The sequence below is a fragment of the Chelonia mydas genome, chromosome 11, assembly GCF_015237465.2.
Source record: "Chelonia mydas isolate rCheMyd1 chromosome 11, rCheMyd1.pri.v2, whole genome shotgun sequence".
Taxonomy (NCBI): Eukaryota; Metazoa; Chordata; order Testudines; family Cheloniidae; genus Chelonia; species Chelonia mydas.
In genome coordinates this window covers 33,025,913-33,045,125 of record NC_051251.2, presented here as the reverse complement: position 1 = coordinate 33,045,125, position 19,213 = coordinate 33,025,913, and the positions used below count along the sequence as shown (strand labels likewise).

Genomic DNA, 19,213 nt, shown 5'->3' with positions numbered 1-19,213 from the left:
TAAAATTTAATTTCTTTAAATCTTCTGAACTCATTCTGAATTCTAGCTCAGAATCTGTGGAAGAGACAGCAGCAGATCTTCAATACACTGGAAATAAAAATATTAAGATGGATGCTTGGAATTACATGTTTGGAATGAATGAATTAGCAGAAGTGTGAAGGTGGTACCAATTACAGAAAAGCTGAGGGATTCCATGTTGAGATTGTTTCAGCGAATAAAAAGAAATGGGAAGAATACACCAGAAACAAGGTGTTAACGTTAGAAGTGGAGGGTAAGAGAAGGGCTGGAAAACCCAAAATTAGTTGCATGGATGTCATACTAAGGGATTTGATTAGCTATGGAGTTGCTGATGAACTGCTTCAAGACTGGAATGGAGAAGAATGCCTGGAAGAGCTGACTCCATATAGTTGGGACCAAGCCAAGAAGAAGTCGTCTTCTGAACTCATGTTAGTCAAACTGGGGCATGATCCGCAAATCCTCGCTCATCTTCTATAGGACTGAAGGACTGCTAAGAAGAGTGGAATTTTGAAGCATCAGGTCCTTTCCTTAATTTTTAAATTCTCAGTGATAAGTACAGTACCCGATAACTTTGAAATTTGTAATATCTGCTATTTTAAAAATAAATAAGAGCAAATATTCCAATTGGAAGTAAGTGTGTGTGTGTGGGGAGCAGGGTTGGTAGAAGATCTAGCTCACGTAGCTCAAAAAAGTTGGACTCAATTTTGCTCCAACTTTAAATAAAAGAAATCACCTTTGGGGCAGAGACCAAGCAGGGAACATTTCAGATTAGAAAGACTTGGGGGTGGGTAGTTTTAAGCAACTGAAAAGGGGGATTAGAATGGAATTAGGAGCCCATCTTTAGTTATAGCAGTTGATATTAATGATCACAGTAATAAAATACTCTCTTAGCCAGATTTGTTCTTTCATGCTTTCAGCAGCCATAGTAACAGTGTGTATTACAACTCATCTCATTGGCAGCTATCATGCATTCCCAGTAACTTGACACAACTAAGTTAAAGATTGCTGCAGTCATAACTGCTAGAACTATATAGACCAGAAGTTCTCAAACTTTTTCATTGTGTGGATCACAGTTAAGAGATTTTGTCTTCTGGACACTTCCCATTCATGAGTCTCCACATTATAGACTGCTAACATTCTTGTGGCAACTACAACAGTTGCTTAGGTAGAAAGGAATACCAGGGAAACAGTTGTGTATTTCTAATTGTCTTTAGTGCAATAAGAGTTTTATCCCTTTCTTTGAAAAAAAAAAGTTATTCACACTGTCTACTGTTGTTTTTCTTTTCCCTCTCTTCCCCCACATCCTAATCTGCCTCTCTCAATAGGAAACCAGGAGAATCAACACTCTGTGATCTTTGAGCTCTCTCTGCTGACTACTAGAGATCCTTGAACCACAGTTTTGGAAACCTCTGATGTATAATTACCAAGTTGGTGAGTCGCATCAAGTATTTTGGCCATGGCCATATACTTGTCATCTGTTTCTGAAACCCCACCCGCACCTACAGGTGACCACACATTCTTGTGTGACCCTTATTCATTACAGCCTCCTCACCTCATCCACTGCACAGTCCAGATTCCACAGCATAAACTCAGAGTCTTTGAACTGCATCTTTTCCAGAAGGAAGCTGCTTCTGTCCTGTGCTGACTTGGCTTTTTCAACTGTCTGACCTACTACTTGTGCTATCCTGGAGCATGGGATTATTATGGCATTGGCCCCTCTCAGCCACCTGATAGTTCCCTTTTGCCAGACTTCTCTCTGTCCATGACCTTTGTTTTTCCCCCAGGAAGGTCACCAGTTCAGGTACAAACTTCCTGAGTTCAGCCCCATTCCCTTTGGGGTTCCAGGCATGTGCTAGCCCACAACCCAAGGAACTCCTGTTTCACCCCCCTGGATGCAGAACCTCCTTACTATAGCCTCTACTTGTCTTTGAATCAGTGTGGTCCATAAAGTATAATAAGAATTTCCTCCCATGACCAAACTTGCAAATAGACCTGGCTTTTAGTGACAGATCAACTAATTTGCAGCATCATTATCCTGCAAACCTCAGAGCAGAAACCTAAATCTCTTCTCTAGGATTGGGTGAATATCTGCAGTCACCTATCCATACCTGGGCTAGTAACAAGATTTGATGGTTGCAGGATGCAGGGCTGCTCAAAAGCTGCCTTTACACTTTATGCAGGGATACTTGTGAATACTAAGCTTTTATACCACATCTTTCCCTTCCCCTCCCCCCACATTTTTAGCTAGGTTAACCCTAATAAGCACAGCAGCTTTCATGGAGCTTGCAAATATATTTAATTAATAATCTAGCGCTCCTGGGACACAAACCATAATTTTCACAGCCTGACAAGAAGTGACATCTGTTTAGACTCTGAGAATTCATTAAGTGCATGTAGGAAAATGCAGCGTTAGGGAGGAGGAGGATACATGCTCATCAGGAGCAAATCCAATCAGAAGAAAATGTTTTTTATTACATTGTAACCTGTTTTCCTTTGTATCATTATCTATGACTGAAAACTTTCTCTAAACTAAGTTTGGGAAAGTCTTTTTAAGAAAACAAAAACAAAAAACAAATAACCATGCTTATATTCTAAAGGAAAATATACAGAACTGTAGCCACCAACCGTTAGAATGGATGTCACACCGCCCCCGCCCCCGCATTTGATTACACTTGAGGATGAGGCCCACCAGTTAATCTACACTTTAGGCAAATCTGGTAAGTGATGTACTGGGGTCCTGAGAAATTTCTAGCTAGTACTATGTACCCCCTGCAAGGGAATGTTAAAGCTATGCTAGTTTTTTCTGAACGAGATCCACTTCTGCACTGAGGCTTGTGCACTGCATTCGTGCCAGCTATCACAAGGCTCAAAGGAGATGATAAAGCAGAATCCAGCCAGCAAGGTCATGCACAGCGTGCATGTTGCAGTCCCCCTTGGGCAGAGCGGGAATATGGAGTCCTTCCTACCCAGGAGCGTTAATGCCGAATGAGTTTTCCAGGGTCAGAACCGCTCTTGCCCTGATCCTAGATCACTTGTCGGCTGCAACGATGCTGCAGCCTGAGCCTGGGAGCGAGCATCCTTGCCCGGCTCCTGCGGCTCCCTACTGCCAGTGAGTCCTGAGTGGTTCAACTCCAGCCCACACCTCGAGCCCAGCTGGGCCTAAGCACCGCCCCTTGCCCCCCTCCCCCAGCTGCCTGGCACCGAGCGCTGCCGCGGCTGCAGTTCACACTTGCATTGATCGCTTCCCAGCGCGCGGGGCCGTCGGAACCGGGCTGGCGCTGCTGCCGGGCTGTGGCTGGGCAGGGACTTGAGGAAACTTGTGGGGGGAGGAGAGCGCGAGCCGGAGTGAGGGGGGGGGGGCGCGCTGCGGTCTCTCCCTGCTGCTGCTGGGAGGAGGAAGGTTTGGGCTCCGCTGAGGAGGAGGAGAAGCAGCCGCCGCCGCCAGAAAGGAAGAGGCAGGAGAGAGGCATTTGGAGCCCCCTAAAGTGCCCCCCGCCCCTGCACGGCAGGCGACATTTCCAGCTTCATGGGCAAAGTGTGGAAACAGCAGATGTACCCCCAGTACACCACCTACTACTACCCGCAGTATCTGCAGGCTAAGGTACGGTACCGCCGGCCGGGCGCGGGGCGGCCGGGCCGGGCCGGGCTGGGCTGCAGCGGTACTTGCTGAACGTCGCTCACTATCGCCCGAGGCCAGGAGGGGGCTGCGGCGGGGGAGGGGATCGGGTTACACACGCAGACTCAGACAGGAAAGAGCCGGCAGCCCCTTCCTGCCTCTGCCGCCGCTGCTCCTGTCCCTCCAGCCCGGGGGAGGGGGAGCGGGGGCTGGGCTCGCTGCAGGCGGCACAGCTGCCTTCTCCTCCTCTGCCCACCCACCCGGTGCTGTGCCTCCTCGCCCTCCTCCGTCCAGCTCTGCCTTTCCCTCCGCTGCTCCCCCCCCGCTTGCCTTCCCTGCTCGGCCATCCCTCCCCTCGGTGTTCCCCCCGCCCCATCCTCCCCCTCCCAGGGATCCGTGGCGTGTCTCCTCCTTCTGAGCCGTGTCCTCGATAACCCCCCCCGCCCCGGTTAAACAGAGATCAGGGCTGCGAAGGGCATTTCTGTGCCCCCGTGGGGCTTTATTGGGCATCTCCTAGGATTTAGTGTCGCCTCCGTCCGCTGTTACCCGTTCATTTTAAGCAAAAAAACCGAGCCGAAGTTTAACGCCAAGCGCCCAGGCTGCTGCTGCTGCTCTCTATTGTAGCTGCTTTGTAACTTTCAACTGGGAGGGAGGGTGTTTTCAGTTCAGCTGCTGGATCTCAGCTGGAGATGTTTATTTCGGTTTTGTTTTTAAATCGTGTGTTTAAATGTAAAATAACCGCTAGGCTGGTTTCACCCACAGATTGGTTCTTGTTGTCTGTTGGTTACACCTTCAAAAATCATTTTTCACAATTGCTGAACTGAATTTAAAGAAAGTGTCAAAATCAAACTTCTGCCTTTAATGTTGTGCCCAGTTAGCTGCTGATTGCAGATAAACGGTTGTTTAGTTGCTTTTTGTTAATTGGGTGGATTTGAAGTCTCTCTCCACCCTTTTTTGGAGTCTGTAAGGGCCGACAGTCCCACTGCTCTAGAAGCATCATGCTGCAAATTGGCAAATGCAGAGGTGGTTGCATCAGCTGTCTGGGACATTGAGCATAAGCCTCTTCAACCACCAATGTCACTCCTCACAAATCACAACAGGTCATGTCTGGATACAGTGTGTGAACTTTCTTGTGTAGGTTATAATCAGGCTTTTCTTGCTAACGAAAATATATCTGGATTTGTGGCACTTGCAGAACAATAATCTCTTAAATTGTGAACTTGATAAAATGTCTTGTTTGTTATACCCCCTGTTTTAAAGTAAAACATGAATTATAGTATTTGGCTGAAAAATAAAGTTTGACAATCATGAGAGAATTAAAAAGTCTACAATGATAAGGCATTGAAATGCATTTCATTGTAGACCAAAACTGATAGGAATATTATGGTGAAAGCCATTTAAATGATATTGAATTACTAATTTTCTCTTAAATGTGTAATCCACATTTTCAAAGATATTGAAGTGAAGACTACTTTGTGTAAATAGTATTGTAGTTTAAAGAAATACTGTGGAATAATCAATGAACTACTTTTTAGATGCCATGTATGTTTAATGTATCTTTTAAAAACAACGTAGCATAGAGTGTCTAAAGGGAAGCCTGCTGTATCATTCAACACTGAGCTGGATGAATAATAAATAAATACTCTCATGTGAAAAAAACACTTTTATACTGGAACATTCACCTTCGTGATTTGTATGTGCCATTAGTAAGTTTGAAACAAAGTACATAACATTTAATATAGGTAATGCAATGCCACTTCAATTATTTACAGGCCAAAAACAAAAAACAAACAAAGAGGGAAACTGAAGAAAGATACCCTAATTGCTAGTGCAAGCTATTGTCATTTATGATTCTAGAAATCCATGATCCTATGAAATAGTTTTAAGGCCCATCTTCTAAAAGTGTGCTTCCTGTATAAAGTTTTTAATATTGATTTGTGTTGCCATCAGTGACATCTTCAAAACATATCTTGCAGTATTTGCTATAAAATTACTCAGACTGAAATCACATTACTCCTCATCTCTTTTTTTCAGCTGAGTAGAACCCACATCCATTTGACCCACATACATGAAATCACAGATTTGGTGATTAAATCCAAATTTCCTGTGCTCGAGATGTCCTGAGTTAAAAAAAGAAAATTGTGGTTCCTTACAACAAATAAAAAGGCAGATAACTGTATGCCTCAGTATTAAAGTATGCATAATTCAGCTGATATAAGCCAGTTTCTCTTCATAAATCTTGTCTGAAAGTGTAGAAAAATTACTTTAATTCATAAAATTCAGTTGCACTATTGTTTAGATCAGAAACAGACTATGTCACCTAATATGTTTACATTCTCTAGTAATTGAAGTAAAATGTCTGTGGTCTTCATTTAACAACGGTTGCAACCGTGCTGAACAGCGTTTGCTAAAGATGTAGCATGAGGGTGAGATATTACTCTGGTTAAAGGAATATACTCTCCTAAACCAGAGCTTTTTTGCTTCACCTTTTGTCCTGATCTGAATAATAATGCAATAGACACTGATTAACAGATGAGCTGCAAATGTATAGTAGGAGATGGCTGGGACTGTTTTGAAGACTAATCTTTCCACAGAAAAGGTCAAAAAGTATTAATTAAAAATTGCAAAAAAAATTTAGTGGACCCGTAAGATCAAATTTTCATATTGTAAAGGACTTTGCCTCAAAAATACATTATGCAATTAAAATGATCCAGTGTATATTTTTACTAACATCTTCATGGCCCTATTAATGAAATATTCAAATTATTTCAGCAGTATACTCTGCTGAAATAGGGAGAAGGGAAATGGTTTGCTGTGATTCAATGACCCCTCCAGATCCAGATGCTGAACACAGTAAAATAGATTATTGAGGCCATGGACTCCAAAAAATGTGTAGAATAAACAATGAGAGAGAGTGTCCTGGCTTTAGCATGTAAAATAAATATTTATGGCTATTTTAAAAAAGTTTGAAATTGTTCAAAATAGAAATTGAACAACACTCAGCGTCCTCTTAGGAGCAGCAGTATACATACAAGCCAATGAGTTATATGATTTGACATGTCTACTTAGTCTTTTGTACGTGTAATAAATGTGTATTTATTTTGACAATTCTTGTATCACATTATGTGTGGTACCTCAGAGATGCAATTTTTGAAGCATCATTGTAGAGAGCATCAACTCTTTGAAGTTTGAGGTTTCTATATATCCCTGTGTGTGTTGCAATAAATGAGACTATTTGTTTTTCACATTTCAATTCATTTTTATAATAAACTTTATTATGTAACTCTTAGGTTTCTAAGAAAGAGATTCTCAACTTTCAAATAAAAAAAAAAATTCAGTGAGTGTCTATATTGTGGTAGTGCCCAGAGGCTTCAGTCAGAATCAAAGCCCTATTGTGATAGGTGCTATACAGAGACCATCCATAATGTTTTCTTATGTCAGTACATATCACAGCAATGGGACAAATCTTGCTTACCTTACTCAAGTGAGAATTTTCATGGATACTGATTTACAATAAATATATATATAGTACATAGTTTTCAAAAATACATTCATGCTTTGTTTTCCCTTTGTTGAATATGAAGTGGGATTCAGGAAAATCTCAAAGGATGGTCTACCAACTGAATATCATAAGCAGATAGCTTTCCTTACATTCTAATTCTATTGAGTGGTTTCCGTTTTATAGTGGTGATTTGTTTATATAAAATATATTGTCTGTGCATGATGATGATAATTTCTTTGTGCTGTTTGACAATATTTCTTTAAAGATTTTATTAATCTTTATTTTTAATTTAGACAATAATTTTGTGGTGGTCTGTTTAGTTGCCAAACACTTTACAGTAATTAATGAACACTATTTATATTATTATAGAATCATATTTCCTAAACGGTACAGTACTAAGATACAACCTTTCAGAAATGAAAGCTTGTATCTCCGAATGAAGTTTTGTTGTAATATTTTGTAGCATGCTTCAACTGTGTAATTTGATATCAGCAAAATTTAATGTAGCAACTATGAAAGGAACTAATATTTATAGAACTTGATGGTGCAGGTTTTATACCTATGAAGTATTACTCTAACTTTAGAGGTAGTAGCAAAGACTGTAAATTGATGCAGAAAGCAGATACATTTCATTAGGTAAAATAATTTTTTTTTACAGGCAGATAGCCAAACTTAAAAGGGGAAATTGAAATTTTACACAAGCCTACAATGGTGATGAAAGAGCGAATAGAGAATTTATTGAAATGAATGTTTACATTGCTGTTAAAGCAGATATGAAATTGTCTTATGAAGTGACAAAGGACAGTCCTCACTATAGCATTTTATGTGTCAAACTAAGCAACACACTGCTGTAGAAGTGTCTAATGCAGCATGGTATCTTGCTAGTACAAACATCTTTGCTACTTTATTCAGAGAGCTCTATACGCCACGTAAGTCTGTCATCCTTTTAAATGCACCATAAGACAGGGGTGAAAGTAAGATAACACTTACCAGTACAGGGGCCTGGTGGAGTTGGGGGTCAGCTTCCCCCAGCCAGCCCTTCCACGCTGCCGCCTTTAAATTGCCAGGCTCCTGGGCAGCTGCCCCTTTGTCCTCCCCCTCTCCCCCTTCTTCCCTTCATTGACCCTGGAGAGGGGGGCAAAAGGGGCAGCGATGTTAAAGTGCTGCAGGGGCAGCGCTTTAACGTCAGCTGTGTACGAGCCGGTACTGGCGACCACTTCTTACCGGTACACCGTACCGGCCCACTTTCATCTCTGCCATAAGAACTGCTAAAAAGTTTGTAATGGCTTGTGATCTTATTCCTTAACTATGCAATGGAGACACTTAAAGATAAATGAAGAGGTTTTTCAAAATTGTGGTGATATATGACCACAGTCAGGGTTTTAATCAAAACTGAATCCCATTATTCTCTAAAAAGTTTAAGTTCAGATAACTTTAACTTTTGTTTTGTGCCCATTAATGTATTCACCACATTTCACTACAATGAATTATTCCTAATTCTAGTTAATTAGTCAGGCTTATTCTACATGTATTATGATTATGTGTAATATCTCTACATACTAAATTTGTTCTGGCAAGTTAAATATTACAAGAATCTAAAGAATTAGCTGTCTGTAGCCAGAGTAGTTTGTAAGATTTGATAGTCCTCTGTCACACTGTGTGTATCAGCATTTTAAAACTTTACACAGGAATAATCAACACAGAGGAGTAGAAATACCATGAGTTTTAACTTGTGAAATTTTCATGCCATTCTTCCACAGAAGATAAAACTTCCCCCCACTGTTTCTCATGGGAGAAGCTTGTACATTCCTTTCTTTAACCTCTGGATTTCTCTTGAACGAAGAATCCACTGGAAGCCAGGGGCATCTCAGGCAGGCACATTACTTCTGCACTCTTCCTGGTCCTGTTGGCTGCATTGGCTTTTGGACAGCATGCTCTGGCAAGGGCTGTGCTTTTTTCAACTCCCACAAATATAGCTGCCCAAAGAATCCCTTCAAGGAGGTTCCAAATTATGGAAGAGGAAGAAGTCTAAGTTACTACAGACTCCATCTGTGTTTGGAGGGGGAAGAATCCAGCAGAGCCATGACAGCTAACCTACCTCCTCCAAATCTGGAGTCCTCCCAGAGACTTATGCAGGGGGCAAAAGAAACATTCTGCAGAGGTGGCGCTCTCTTTTTCCCAGCTTCCCAGGCCTATGTCTGCAGGTTCAGGCTTCCCTCCACATGAAAAATGACCCTGTTATTGAACCGCTCCCCCCTCATATATCAGTTTGTTAAAGAAAGTATAAGGATAGATTTGTATTTGGTTTTTCAAACCAAAACATTTAGAGAAGGCAACCTCTACTCTTGTCCCAGTTAAATCTCCTTTTAGCTTTATGGCTTGTTTTGGTAGCTGACTATTAACAAGGAGTTGGAATAAAGCTGTGAGACTAGTGTAGAAGTGTAATGATAAATTGAGCGACTTCTTTCCAGTATGTATGAAAATGAAGGTCTGAGTCACCCCAGTCATAAGCTAGATTTGATGCTGTTTATAGGACTAATTTAACAACTACAAACCAAATCCTGGTCCCTCTATGTGAATCAGCTTTGCAATAGACTTAAATGGGACCACGATTTGGTGCTACCAGTCTTATGGGAAGGATGCGCCATTAAGCAGCAATGAGAAGCAGATATACCCTTTTGCAAAGCTTTGAAAAATTTACCCAATGCCTGCTCACCAAGGCTCAGCCTATTCACCACGCTCAAAGACACTTGTGCCCCTAGCCTTAACCCCTCCGGGGCCAGCTTCTGGCTCCAGTCATGCCCATTCTGCACCATCTCACAGTTGTGTGGTCTCTGCTGGTTGATTCCAAAGACCTTAATCTCCTGCTGGCTGAATTCTGTGCCACTAATTAATGCCAGCCCCACCACATCTACATCAAGTAAATCAATTAAGGCTGCCCCTCCACTAAATCATTTAATCCTTGGCTGATCTCTACCATCAAACCTCCACAAAATAAATTAATTCTTAGCAGCCCCTTTTACATAATAAATCATTTTGTGTCCTCTCCCTCCACACAAGTCTGCAGATTCCTTTGCTGAGGTTGTAGGAGCCCCACATATATAGAGGCTGCTGGTAGGGTGAATGGGGCTCAACACACATAGAATCATAGAAATGTAGGATTGGGATAGACTGCAGTAGGTCATCTAGTCCAATCCTCCGCATTGGGGAAGGACTAAGTATTATCTAGACCAGTGGTGGGCAATCTGCGGCCCATGGGCCACATGCGGCCCGTCAGGGTAATCCTCTGGCGGGCCCTGAGACAGTTTGTTTACACTGACTGTCCACAGGCACGGCCGCCCGCAGCTCCCAGTGGCCATGGTTTGCCTTTCTCAGCCCATGGGAGCTATGGGAAGCGGGTTGCCCACCACTGATATAGCCCATCCCTGATAGGTGTTTGTGAAACCTATGCTTAAAAATCTCCAGTAATGGAGATTCTACAACCTCCCTAGGTAATTTGTTCCACTGCTTAACTACTCTGACAGTTAGGAAGTTTTTCCTAATGTCCAACCTAAATCTCTCTTGCTGCACAATACTTGCATAGTGGTTGGGCCCCTGCTGATTCTCCTGCTTCAGAGGTGGCACTGTCTGAGTATGGGTGTGGCAGCATCCTACTCCTAATGACAATGGTGGGTAACCCTGTCAGTCACCCTAACTGCAGCAGCAGGAGCTGAGACATCTTAACTTCTCTAGCAGTGATGGCAGCCAGACTTGTCTCTGCAGATTCAGGAAGACAGCACTGCATTGGTTATCATAACACCCACAAGGCCTAGAAACTCTTTTATTTATTTATGTATTTATTTATTTATTTTAAGGAAAGCTTAAATTCAGCGGAAGTTGATGGCTATCACTCGGGAAAGATCCCTACTACCCAAAGTGGAATTTCATGCCCTGCTCTTTGCCTTCTACAATAGGAAAGGTCAATAACAATTTTTCAAATGTAATTTATGTTTATATTTTTGGTGCTGGTCCAGCAAGTGGTTAGCACATCTCAGGATCAGGCCCTTAAATTGTTTCTCAAAACTACTGGGAACTTAAGCATACTTAAAAAAGAGAGAAAAGGAAATACAATTTTTTCAAAGGGTTTACATAATAAACAGGGTTTTCATAGTTTTCAAGCTTGCCATGGCACAGAGCATAAGAATTACTACAATATTGACTTGACTTTATAATAGTATTATGTTAAATCATATTTCCATAAGAACTGTAAAAAATGGATTAGTGGCAGTCTGACACTATTTGATTAGTTAGATATGGAGTCTAAAATCCATATCTGCTCCTCTCTCTTCTGATTTTTAGCGGAAACAACATTCTTTGCTGCTTTCACAGTCATCAAGATGTAAGACTCTCTACCTCCACAAATGTGGATGGGATAGAAAACTATGATTTGATGCACATTTTCCCAAATACCCTCTTAGCAGAAACAAAGTGTGTCTTTCCTTTTAATAACCAGGGTGTAGATGTATGGTAGAATTTTGGAATAATGTACTAATTGTTGTAGCAGGTTTGTAAATCATATTACAGAATAATATATGATCAACAGGAATCATCATTATATCAGCACAACATATGGTATGGTTATAATTTAGGGCTCTGTCTGTCTCCACCTACCTTTGAGAGTCTCCTGGATGAAATCAGTGGAGCAGTTGTAACAACAGAATTAACCATTTCCCCCCCAAAATAGGAAGATTGGAGAATAAATTCCCCTTGGAAAACTGGTAATTTTTCAAAACCTAATCTAGAATTTCTGTTTCATTTCACCAGTGTATAGGAAACAATCTCTTATTAGACCAATAATGTGTGGAGTGAAACTTTTTAGAAACTTTTTTTACATTTTAGAATGTTAGTTCTCTGCTCCACTCCAGCAAAATGTTCAGAAAATCCCTCAGCTGTAATCTTGACAACTTCCATTGATTCTTTTAAATTACCCAGTCATTTGTGAATAGTGTCTGGGCTTTTAGATATCCACAAATCCAGATTCTGTGGTGAAGCCACTGACTCTGCTTATGATAGGAGACCACCATCTTTGCTGCCCGTCTTCTGCAATTAAAAACTCCTTTTCCTGGGCCAGTGGGTTTTTATTTTTTCATAAGTCTGACATGATAGCAACTACATGTCACTAAGCTCAGTAAGAGGAACTATACCCCGTCTGATAAAATTGCTTTGAAAATGTTTTAAAGCACAAGAATTGAATTTTTTTTTATTTTTATTTTTGGAACAATATTTAAATACTGAGTCTGACTGTAGAATCCTTATGCACACTGGTGGGCACTTACCTTTGACTTCAGTGTGACTGTGTGTGTGAGCAGAGAATGCACAATTTGGCCCTGTGTGTTGCATGCTATCATGTATGATTTTAGCCAGGTAAGTACTGTGGAATTATATAGAATCATGTTATACAATCCATGGTTACACAATCTAATTTTACAGGATTAGGGTACATTCTACCTGGAGTTGGAGTAGAAGGGATTATTCTCTGAAAGTCATTGGGGGGATAAAGGATTTTATACCTGGTAAGGCACTGTCAGTGTAAGACACAGGGTATTCTTATCTGTTCAGTCATGGGAACATGAGAAAATTAGCTCCATGGTTCAGAGTTTAAGATTGATGTCTGTACAGTACCATTTTCTACTGAAAGATATGTGTCCTCAATTCAGTGTTTTTGGAATAATCTCACAAACATCTTTTGATGATGAATTTGAGTGTAAATAAAGTGCCCTGCATGTGGTAAAAAATGAAAGAACAAACAGACTAACATGACTCTTTGTTTAAGGGGTTGGCCTCTATTTCCCTTGTTATTGAGGAGTTGGAGCCAGCCTCTTTCTCCCCATCTAGTGAAGGATGCTTCCATATGAGAAATACATGAAATAGATGTGCCAGTCTAGTTAGGTTTCATGGTACCCTTTTCTCTACGGGAGGTTTGAAATGCGAATAGAGAAAATAGACAGTATGGAAGCATGGTTCCTGAACTTGGAGAACAGATACAACCATGAAGTAAGATGGCTTTCTTAATCTTGAAGACTAAAATCATAATAAACAACTGTTAGAGGCCCAGGAAACCTGGTGAGCAGCACAGGAATGGGCTGAGGTAATATGGGTCCCCTTGAGAGCATCAGTATAGAGGCCTTTGTACTTTTTGCAAGATTGTGAAAATGACACCAACTTTAAGTCCTGTTTTCTCTGATGGGGAAGTGGGGTTAGGGTTGCTTTTGGAAGTGGGGTTAGGGGCTGGTGTCTAGGGCCAGGACAGGAATAGTCATCAGTTGGAGGTGCCCCCTGATCTGAGAAGCTTCGTGGTAGACAATCCCAGCTCAATTAAGTTTGGATACAACAGGAATCCGCCTGACTGAGATGCAGTGACAGAGGCCTGCGTTCAGAAGAGTTTGAAATCAATATGGTATCAAGAAGACTGTGGCTTCTGTTTTAATAGAGGCTAAACAAATTCACAAGCAGGTAACAGACAGAAATATAATTTTAGGTTAATTGGATATAAACTGGTGAAATACTCTTTTCTATATTTCTTCTTATGGACTTGTCTGGCCATTATACCTGTATTAATGGTGACATGATTAGTTACCAAAGGTTACTGTTTAGTTTTAACATGGCCCTTTAATCTATTTTTAGTGAAATTATTATGCTATCTTGCATGCAAAGTAGTCTTTTGAAAATAATTTTTGGCCAGGCCTGAGCATATGACAAAAATAAAAATCTATTCAAATTCATCCACCACCCTACATTCTGCTACAGCATAGTCTATCTATCTGTAAGACTACATGCAAAAGGCTACATTTGTCTACATGCAAAGTTGCAGCAGTTTAACTAAAAGTGTGATTTATAATGGAGTTAATTAAACTGGTGCAACAAGCTGTGTGGACACTCTTAAATGGATATAAACTTGGCTAATATCACATTATCTTATGCTGATTAGGCACAGGGTTAAGCTAAATTGAAATAAGCCGCTCTTAAAGTGAAATAAGTGTCCATACAGGGTTTTGCATTGGTATAACGAAATTTGGCTTATAAACTGGTTTAAGTGAAATCAGTGCAACTTCAAGGCCTACTTCAGAAAGAAAGGGAGAAATACAGAATCAGTTACAAACATATCAAAAGCATTATACCGAGGGTAGGAACATACAGCCGTATTTTGCGCTCTTTCCTCATACACAAATCCTATTGATGTCAATGAGACTTGAGTGAACTGAATGCAAAAACCTGGTCCTCTGAAAAAGATTTGGAGGTTGTAGTGGATAATCTACTGAACATGAGTTCCCAGTGGGACACTGTGGCTAAAAGGGCTAATGTGAATCTTGGATGCCTAAACAGGGAAATCTTGAGTAGGAGTAGAGTGGTTATTTTACTTCTGTATTTGGCTCTGGTGTGACCGCTGCTAGAATATTGTGCGTAGTTCTGGTGTCCACAATTGAGGAAGGATGTTGATAAATTGGAGAGGGTTCAGAGAAGAGCCAAGACAAGAATGATTACAATTTCAGAAAAGATGTCTTAAAGTGATAGATTTAAAGAGCTCAATTTGTTTAGCTTAACAAAGAGAAAGGGGTGGTGATTACAGTCTGTAAGTACCTACATGGGAAACAAATATTTGATAATGGGTTCTTCAGTCTACCAGACAAAGGTATAACATGATCCAATTACTGGAAATTTAAGCTAGACAAATTTGGACTGGAAATAAGGTGTATATTTTAAAATGTGAGCATAATTAACCATTTGAACAATTTACCCAGTGTCATGGTGGATTCTCCATTACTGTCAATTTTTAAGTCAAGATTGGATGTTTTTCTAAAAGCTGTGCTCTAGGAATTATTTTGGGGGAGTTCTAGGGCCTGTGTTATAAGGGAGGTCAGACTAGATGATCACAATGGTGTGGAATCTGTGCCGAGCCAGAGTAAATGGCCTTTGCTGTTGGGATTTCCATGGGGGTTGAGAACAGAATTCCCCTGTACCTCAGGCTGTGCAGCACCAGCCCAATCTCTATAGCAACCCATGGGCTGTAATAGCATCCTTAGCTCCTTCTTTCCCTTAGTGTGGAATATTTTGTTGAGTTGCATGTGAGGTGTTTTGGATTCTCACAGTTATGGCCCCACTGGCCACTTTCCCTCTCTACTCCTGGCCTGTTGCACACTGCTGCCTCTCTGGTGAGAATCTCCTGTCCGACAGAACCATGGGGTTTACTTGGCTGGGATTAGAGCTTCCCACATCCATGAGAGTGAGGAGGCATGATCTGACCCTGAAAGAGGGCAGAATATAGCTCTTAGGTTGCCGGCATCTATTGAGTGAAGTTGTGCATATGTAACTGAGAGCAGTATTTAGCCCACCGCATGCTATTAAACATTTTAAGTTCTTTGTTTAGGTATCTGAGCATCAAATGGTACAAACCATTCCAGCCACAGTAGAGTTATTGTTTCAATATTTGTGACTGAAGGGTGTTGAGGGAAATGGAACAAGCTGCCTTAATACATGCTGTGAGATTTTAAAAAATAGATACAATATTTCAGCTCTAAAGCCATCAAACATGACCTACAAAGAAATAAATCAAATGAATGAGAATGGGACTTTTGGAGGCCTTGCAGCAAAATGTCACATCTAATTTTCCATTTTCAGCAAACTGTAATATTGATATTTTATTTCAATCAGGGTGGTAGTGGAGGAGGTTAGTACTTCAAATTATCAGCAGCTGCAGAGTTAAAACAAGGCTATTAGTGACTCATTTGGAAAAGCACTGGCTAAAACATTCTGTTTCTAAGAAAAAGCATTTAAGAAGGGGCATATGACATAAACTTTGAATTTCATGAATAATGTCTGTGACCTTCTGGTTTCCACTTGGTAGCAGTACTGATTAATGACAAAAAGGCTTTTGATAAATGCAGAAGATTAGAGGGAAAAAATTGATTGCATGGGAGCATTTGTTGGGGGACATCTCTGTTAACAGGATCAGAGACTCTAATGTGCCTCATACAAGGTAGGTCTAATATCAGTATCATTGTTTTGAAGACAGAGGATCTGAAGGTTTGTTGCCTTTCCTCCTTCTGTGTTTCATCACTGTGAACTCTTGGCATGGTGTGCAGAATAAAGACATAAAAGGGATTCCCTTTTCTAGTGTATACAGTCTACAAATATGCAGATGGAATTTTACTGATGATTTCAGACTCCATTCCTTATCCTCTTTGGGCCAATATCTGGGGCAAACTGTTTAAAATGTGAGTTTCTTCTGCTGGCACAACACTACTGTGTTACAGTAAATAAATTATGGTTGAGACAGCAATTTCATTATGAGTTTGTTTTCAGGCACTTATAAAACTAGAACAACCACCCCTTTAGGCAGACATTTCCCATTCTTGTTCTTGCACCAAAGGTGAATTTGTTAGAAAAGTTTGGTAAAGTTGTACAAAATTATATACATGCACAAGCAAAACAGCTGACGGGGCTAGAGCCATAACTTTGGATTTCCTAATTTTGACTTTAAATGATCAACAGTAACGTTACATTTACAGTTTTCACACTCACTACTACATGTGGTCATTAGTTCTTTTGAACAAACAATGTGAGTTCTTTGTGTGCCATCGCCCTGAATTATGGCCATCTCATTTAAATGAATGATCTGATTTGTGCTTGTGAATTTATTATTTATAAAAGATGCTGGATTGTGATCTGTGAAGTCCTTCGTGGGTAACATGGTCAGACACATGGTAACTTTTTCTACACTGCCTCATCCATGTGCTCAGTCTCTAATCTAGAGGGATACCTCTTGGTTGAAAAAATAGGTCATTTTCCAAGTTCATTAAAATCTTGGTCTTTCTACTGAGACTAGTATCCAATATCCCATTTATTTTGTAATTCCTTAGCTACAGAATCCACCCCCTTCTGTAGAATACTGTGCCAGAATCTAAGCTTTCGGTTTTTCAAAATAAATTGAATTTAGTATCAAAATACATTTCAGATGTATTTTATTAAAACTTCCATTTTTAATTTACATAAGGTTGCTGCAGAATTTCCAGACTGCACCAAATGACTGTTTATGCCAATCCAGGGATTTTAAATCAGAATGTAGGTGCAACTTGCTGTGGAGCACATGGGGCCTTGCTGATATCAAGGGTGCTAAATAGTGTCTCTTGTCCTGATTATTTCTGTCATGTACATAGCTGCCAGTGTGTGTGCAGCTCCATATGTGACATTTCTTGTGATATGGCAGAGGTAGGACATGAAGCTATCGAAAACTGGACAGCTGTGGCTGAAGTATGTGCTGGAGGGTGTCTGGGAGTGAGAAGCTGGGGTAGCTGCTGGGGATGATGGTGTTGACAACTTTTGTGATTTTAAAGTGAGGCTTGTGATCAGTATTTTTAAGAGTAGCATGGGCAAGAGAGAAGAGGAAAGGAATGGGGGAAGGCTCCAGAAAGGTGCATGACAAGATTAGCCCAGCCTCCATTACACATGTTCTCCTTTGGTGGCAGGTAAAACCATAGGCAGCTTCTTGAAAGCCACCTTCCATCCCTACTTGCTCTGGCTTCTTGCATCTAGCTACAGGAGTAGCTTGCATTTACAGGGCTGCAGGCTCAGGGATGAGCCTGCTAGCTCACATTTCTCTGCTCCCTTGGTATTCAGTTCATCGGGGCGGTTCATTAAGTGGTCCCATAAAGCTAAGAGTGGACCAGACCTCGGCCTTATGTTGCCTTTTGAGATGGGAAAGGGGTGAGGGGAGAAAGGAAATGAATAAAAGAGGAAAATAAATATAAAAGAGGAAAATTGCTAGGGAAAAAAAGACAAGGGGAAAGAATAGGGCAGAAAAGGGAAGGAGAGAGAAAATGTACAGAATAAAGGAGAGGATATCTGTCTGGAGAGACCTGTAGCTGCCAGGCCAGCTAAGGGGAGTTCCAGTTCCAATACAGAGAGGTTGGAAGCAGTGTTCTGTAGGAGCTTATGTTCTAGTCTCTCATAAAGTTCAGTCAGAGTGAAAGGCGTGATTTTTCCAAAAGAGTCGAGGTTTGCCTGGGCTGTTTGGTTTAGTTGGTGGGCAGGACTGCTGTGTGGGTTGTTCTGATAGTTTTGTCAGAGTGGATAAGGTGCTTTGGAGGGAGGATATGGGGGTTTATATTGGCGGTTTCTTCAGGGCTGAGCTGTTCCAGCTATGCTGTGAGTAATTATCTATGCCATGGAGTTGTGTGACTTGGGTAATTCCTTGCTTGGAATTGAAGGTTGCTATTTCTATTCATTTCCTGTAGTTTATTGCCAGGATTTTTCCATTTGTGTCTAGTGCCTGAGAATGGGGTGAATGTCAGGGACTTCCTGACGGAAGGAAGAGGAGAGGCTATAAAAAAAGTTTCTGAACAAATGAAGCTTCCAAAAACTCTTAAAGTCATCCTCTTCCTCCCTTTTAAATACATACCTAGGTGAATTTTTGAAAATACAAAACTATCACAATGTCCCTGGGCATGTGTACAAATCCAAATAAAAGAAAAAATTAATATAGCAAAAACGAAACAAAATATACACCCACCTACCAGTCAGACTGTTAACATACCTCCTCAGGCACAAATGAGTAAACAGGTGAGCAGTGAAACAAGCATCTATCACAGCATGTATATTTCTAGAACAGTATGTATATTAAATATTGTATTGCAATTCAAAATGTGCAGCATATCAGCCAAAATATCAGTGACCCTAAGCTTTATATTTTCATGTCCTCAAACTGTGTGCACATAGATATGTGCTTTCTTACATGAAAGTTTATATCATTTATAGTCACACACCTCTCCTATTTGTACCATGCCAAAATACTTGTCCGTCTGTCTGTAATCAATGTGAATTCAGCAGGCATGTGCCAGAGCATGTTATGCTGGTTATGTGTCAATAGCCAAGGAAATTCACAAGAAGTTTGCTTGAAGGGAAAAAAAGCCATCAATTGGATGGGTGGACCTGTTACTTGGAGTAGAAGCAATATCCCAGCTTCCTCCAGTGAGTGGATAGAAGAGCTGAATGCTTAGCTTAAAGGCTCTCGGGGCCTCTCCTTCTGCCCCTCAACCCCCACG

At 40.9% G+C, this 19,213-nt stretch overlaps 1 protein-coding gene across 5 annotated transcripts in view; it reads left to right on the top strand.

The window, feature by feature from the left end:
• The first annotated feature begins 3,211 nt into the window (after positions 1-3,211).
• The window catches only part of RBMS1 (RNA binding motif single stranded interacting protein 1), a 205,043-nt gene continuing 189,041 nt past the window's right edge, over positions 3,212-19,213 (top strand). For 2 of the 5 annotated variants that reach the window (XM_037912625.2, XM_043525847.1), the window contains exon 1: positions 3,212-3,619. In XM_037912625.2, the coding sequence (XP_037768553.1) occupies positions 3,545-3,619 (75 nt within the window). In that variant the 5' untranslated portion in view covers positions 3,212-3,544. The remainder of the gene's footprint in view (positions 3,620-19,213) is intronic. The other 3 variants (XR_006285077.1, XM_037912624.2, XM_037912623.2) reach the window with 2 other exon arrangements.